Source organism: Anabrus simplex, chromosome 1 (assembly GCF_040414725.1).
Source record: "Anabrus simplex isolate iqAnaSimp1 chromosome 1, ASM4041472v1, whole genome shotgun sequence".
In the NCBI taxonomy this organism is placed as follows: domain Eukaryota; kingdom Metazoa; phylum Arthropoda; class Insecta; order Orthoptera; family Tettigoniidae; genus Anabrus; species Anabrus simplex.
Genome location: NC_090265.1, coordinates 544,603,001 through 544,609,000, shown reverse-complemented (window position 1 = coordinate 544,609,000; position 6,000 = coordinate 544,603,001). Strand labels below are relative to the sequence as shown.

At 42.7% G+C, this 6,000-nt stretch overlaps 1 protein-coding gene across 1 annotated transcript in view; it reads left to right on the top strand.

Moving 5' to 3' along the window:
- The first annotated feature begins 5,690 nt into the window (after positions 1 to 5,690).
- LOC136857109 (uncharacterized) overlaps positions 5,691 to 6,000 on the top strand; it is a 569,643-nt gene continuing 569,333 nt past the window's right edge. Inside the window, exon 1 of the mRNA XM_067135510.2 lies at positions 5,691 to 5,815. Coding sequence (XP_066991611.2) covers positions 5,780 to 5,815 — 36 coding nt within the window. The 5' untranslated portion in view covers positions 5,691 to 5,779. The remainder of the gene's footprint in view (positions 5,816 to 6,000) is intronic.

Below are 6,000 nucleotides of genomic sequence, written 5' to 3'. Positions count from 1 at the left end.
TTTCCGTACTTTACAGGGTAAAATGTTAAACATTTGAATATCTTGGAATTTTCCTGTCGGTTACAGGCTAAAAGTATAATTTTTCAGAATTTCAATTTTCTGGTTCGTCTGGCAATGTGTGCCAGGAAATGTGTCACATACATACATACATACATACATACATACATACATACATACATACATACATACATACATACATACATACATACATACATACATACATACACACACACACCCTGTACCGGTTACGAGGGGTACATGCCGTATTTTTTATGATAAATTGTATTCTATCTGCACGCAAGGCATTCACGGCGAACTTGGTTTGTTTACGCTCGGAGAAGCCAGCCGGCTTGAACCAGCGACTTGTGTGAGTGAGGAACAAGATAGGTCACCCGCCTGACTTCACGTGTAGCCTGTCTGGCCTGGTATGTTCTGGATATGAACGTCACCCCTTCACGAACATTCGATGGAAATCCTTTTAAAACTTCTATAATAATAATCGCAGCGACTCGAAAGATGTTCATTTTGAAGAGGATCACATAAAGGTCTCCAATTATGAATCCCAAGTAAATCCGTCGAGGGATTCTCGAGATAATCAACTTCAAAGATATCACGCTATCTGATGACGTAGGAGCCCAACCTGAATATAAGCCGAGCTCACTTGACCCAGATCAGACAGTCATAGCTGGGAGTCCAGCCTGACTCTCCACGTGGCAATGTTATCATTCGTCGAAGTGCTGACCGAGTCTATCTTCGATTTGTTCAAAGTCTTCGCGTGGAACTTAAACTCTGACAGTCGAGTTGAACTCATAATCTGTGCGCGTATTGGGACTCTGATTGTGACGAGTCGTGTATGGGACTTAGGTGATAACAGTCGAGTTGAACATAGAATCTGTGCGCATATAGAAACTTCTCGATATAACTTACTTTCGTTCTTGTGGAACTTAGTTTATTACCACGTTGCCTGTGTGAAACTTAGTCTCTAATAATAATAATAATAATAATAATAATAATAATCGTATGGCCTCAGCTACCGTGTGCAGACATTTCGATTTGACGCCATCTGGCTGTCTGCTCGTCAATTTCGACTTTCCGTTTTACTCTAGGTCCGTTAGATGGCAGACAGAGTAAACCGGATCTCTCTTGGGCGTCTATGGCTGAGATTTAATTAATTAATTTTGTCGGGTAAATACCAAATGTATCACCAGAGATCTTTTACATGCCGACATCGTACGACACGGAGTGTCGAATGGACTTTTTTCCGTCCTTCAAAAATCCGACTACCTCTGCCGGGTTTGAACCCGCTATCTTGGGATCGGGAGGCCGACACTCTACCACGGATCCACAGAGGCAGGAAATGTGTCACATACATACATACATACATACATACATACATACATACATACATACATACATACATACATGGTATGTTCTGGATATGAACGTCAGTCTCTGAACCAACATTATTGATTTCAATGTGACACTACTACGTTATACTATTAACTGTGACGTTTTTAAAAATCTCAGCATAATTTCATTAATAGACACGAGTGTTTATGAAAGTGTTCGAACTTTCCTATGAATGTTAATGCAAGTGATTACCATGATACAAGTATAATCGTGTGCTACGACACAAGTGTTTCACTCTGAATTCAAACGGTATTTTTTTCCAATTCAAACAGAACTGTGTATTATTTCTTCTGAACTGTGTGTAAATTATTTGTGTGTGACTGACAGCTGTGTCTTTGATAAACTCTCGAACAGTCGCCTATTTCATTTTATGTCAAGTGCACCTAACAACGAACTGTGCTTTTCATTTCAACCTTATTTCTTCGTAAAAGTGTTTATTATTATTATTATTATTATTATTATTATTATTATTATTATTATTATTATTATTATTATTATTTCCGACTCGTTGGCTGAATGGTCAGCGTACTGGCCTTCGGTTCAGAAGATCCCGGGTTCGATTCCCGGCCGGGTCGGGGATTTTAACCTTAATTGGTTAATTCCATGGTCCGGGGGCTGGGTGTTTGTGCTGTCCCCAACATCCCTGCAACTAACACACCACACACAACCCTATCCTCCACCACAACAACACGCAGTTACCTACAAATGGCAGATGCCGCCCACCCTCATCGGAGGGTATGCCTTACAAGGGCTGCACTCGGCTAGAAATAGCCACACGAAATTATTATTATTATTATTATTATTATTATTATTATTATTATTATTATTATTATTATTATTATTATTATTATTATTATTATTATTGCATGACTGACAGCAGTGTCCTTGATAAACTCTAGAGCAGTCAAACATTTCTTTCATTGTCAAGTGCTACTTTAGTTAAGTGGAAAATAACCACAAACTGTGCCAAGTGCGTGCACAGTTTTCAGTTTCATTATTTCTATTTATGAACTGTGCTTTATTTTCTTTCAAACTCGATGCTATTCGCATTTTCATCTTTCGTGAACTTATAAATTCTGTCTACAAGATTAAGAGTGAATTCGACTGCATATCACAACCATATTAAATTAAACAGTCCTGTGAGATCTTCTCCGTGCTAACTTTAAAATTAATTCATAAAGTCGGGCTGTTTTACTGGTACAATACATACATACAGACAATCTGTTTACCTTCCAGGGTTGATTTTTCCCTCGGGCTCAGCATGGGATCCCACCTCTACCTCCTCAAGGGCAATGTCCTGGAGTATGAGACTTTGGGTAGGGTGATAAAACTGGGGAGGAGAACCAGTACTTCGCTCAGGCGGCCTCACCTGCTATGCTGAACAGGGGCGTTATGGAGGGGATGGAAAGATTGGAAGGGTAGACAAGGAAGAGGGAAGGAAGCTGCCGTGGCCTGAAATTAGGTACCATCCCGGTATTTTGCCTGGAGGATAAGTGGGAAACCACGGAAAACCATTTCCAGGATGGCTGAGGTGGGAATCGAACCCACCTCTACTCAATTGATCTCCCCAGGCTGAGTGGACCCCGTTCCAGTCCTCGTACCATTTTTAAAATTTCGTGGCAGAGCCGGCAATCGAGCCTGGGTCTCCGGGGGCGGCAGCTAATCACGCTAACCACTACACCACAGAGGCGGACCCGCATAACAATACCGTAGTTAAAATCCGTTGGTAGTTTGCAAAACTAAAACCTACAAATCTGGTTGTTCATCTGACAGTCGTAGTCATCATCATCATCATCTGTTTACCCTCCAGGTTCGGCTTTTCCCTCGGATCCCACCTCTACCGCCTCAAGGGCAGTGTCCTGGAGCTTCAGACTCTTGGTCGGGGGATACAACTGGGGACAATGACCAGTACCTCGCCCAGGCGGCCTCACCTGCTATGCTGAACAGGGGCCTTGTGGAGGGATGGGAAGATTGGAAGGGATAGACAAGGAAGAGGGAAGGAAGCGGCCGAGGCCTTAAGTTAGGTACCATCCCGGCATTCGCCTGGAGGAGAAGTGGGAAACCACGGAAAACCACTTCCAGGATGGCTGAGGTGGGAATCGAACCCACCTCTACTCGGTTGACCTCCCGAGGCTGAGTGGACCCCGTTCCAGCCCTCGTACCACTTTTCAAATTTCGTGGCAGAGCCGGGAATCGAACCCGGGCCTCCGGGGGTGGCAGCTAATCACGCTAACCACTACACCACAGAGGCGGACGACAGTCGTAGTACAGGCCCTAAATAAAAATTTATTCTTTAGAAATGAGTAGGTAGTATGTGCACATTATGTCCACAGCAAAATAAAAAAATAAAATAAAAAAACAACAGCAGCACTGTCTGGGATTTGAATTAGCCTCTGTAGTGCCTGGATTCTTAGCGATACAGACGAGTACCTTTTGCCGCCTCAGCTAAGGCGAGGTTTAGCCGTCGCTGGGAAGTTCGCAGTGTCTGCTCATAGGCTTAAAGTAGGAGTGTTATTCGCAACTGTGATCCTTCCATGTATTTCGTTACAGTTTCTATCATTGAATGACCATTGGCACGAACGATTCTGTTTGTTTTGTCAAGCTTAAACCCAACCATCAAGGCTGCTGCAGGTTGGATAAAACTAAATTTTAATGTGTTGAAATTGGCTTTGTGTCCTGATCTGTGGCTGAATGGTTAGTGTACTGGCCTTCGATTCAGAGGGTCCTGAGTTCGATTTCCGATCGGGCGGAAGATTTTAACTGCGTATGGTTAATTCCTCTGGCTCGGACCTGAGTTTTTGTGTTCGTCTCAATACACTTCTCTTTTTATATGCACTAGGCCCTATATACCGCACCACTAAAACACGTAATAGTGAGCACACCCCTCCAAATACGATTTGGCTCAGGAAGGGCATTCGGCCATAAAACTGGGTGAAATCCACATCACGTCCCGACCTCAGTGAATTGGGAAAGAGGCCAGGGAGAAGAAGAAGAATTAATGACCGCCGGGCTGAGTAATTCGGACGGTGGGGCGATGGCCTTCTGAGCACAACTTGGCAGATTCGATCCTGGCTCAGTCCGGTGGTGAAGGTGCTCAAATACGTCAGCCTCGTGTCGGTAGATTTACTGGCACGTAAAAAATCCTGCGGGGCAAAATTCTGACACCTCAGAGTCTCCCAAAACCGTAAAAGTATTTAGTAGGTCGTAAAAGTAATATTATTATTATTATTATTATTATTATTATTATTATTATTATTATTATTATTATTAATGACCTTGTTGTTCCGTGACTCAGTAGGAAAAATGTATTAAATGTTACTTGTATTAAATTCCACTGTTTATTATTAATCCCTGGAAACAAAATGTAAGTTTGAAATAATGTTTTTAGGTTTTACACCCTTAAGGTTTTTTGAAATGCCGAGTTGTCAGAATTTTTCCCCACAGGAATTCTTTTACGTGCCAGAAGACAATGAAAGATAACCAAGGCAGGTCGGAGAGGAAGGATAACAGGAAATTCCAGACACAGTAGAGAACTATGAACACACCTCTCATAAAATGTGAACTCCTCGATTGCCATTGTGTTTATTTGCTTGTAATCAGAAGTAAATTTTGATCAATTATGTTCTGTAGTGAGTGAAAGCGAACTCGAGGAAACTTGCTCTTATAATGACTATTTTTGCGATCTTGGAAGTGATTTTAAGACGCACTGACCCAGACAATTCTTAGGTGACGGTGTGAAAGCAAGCGACCGTGGCTTTAATTAAAGTGAAGGCCTAGTATGTAAATGGGAAATTAAGGAATACCAACTTGAGGGTTGCCGACAGTGGAGATCGAACTCACCATCTCTCGAATGCAAGGTCACAGCTCTTTAATGGAATAGTTATTATCATATCCTGAACTCGAACAACAGGCACCATGCATAGTTCTATATAGTGGCACTTGTTAAACTGAGAGCAGCATACTCTATGTGTGGATAAAGTGTTATACAATTCCTGATCAAGACCGTGTATATTTACGGCAGAAGGAGAGACATGGTTACCCCTGAGCGACAGACATCAACAACAACTTGTTAGATCACGCTGCGCACATGTTATTGGCTGGTTATCACGTTACAACCAATACGATAGCACTAGGCGGAGCGGAGTCCTATTACATCATGCTCAGGGGAATACCCTTGCTCTGTCTACACTAGTGTAATCTCGCGGCCCACTTCCCATTCTGTGAGGAAGCTTGAATGACGACGTAAGGTTGCTACTGTACTTGTAATTAAACGAGATAGCTTAAGCGGAAGAAGGAGTTTACAAGTGATTGCTCGTCATTTCTTACTTGTCAGTGTGCACAATAGTTGTGAAGTTAAGTGAGGACGACCATGATGTCGAGCGCGGCTGATGACACCTCATCTGCGGTGAGTTATATCATCATAATACTGCCCGTATAGCTATAACAGGTCGGCAGCCTTGAAGATGGTTTTCCGTGGTTTCCCATTTTCACACCAGGCAAATGCCGGGGTTGTACCATAATTAAGGCCACGGCCGCTTCCTTCCAACTTCTAGGCCTTTCCTATCCCATCGTCGCCATAAGACCTATCTG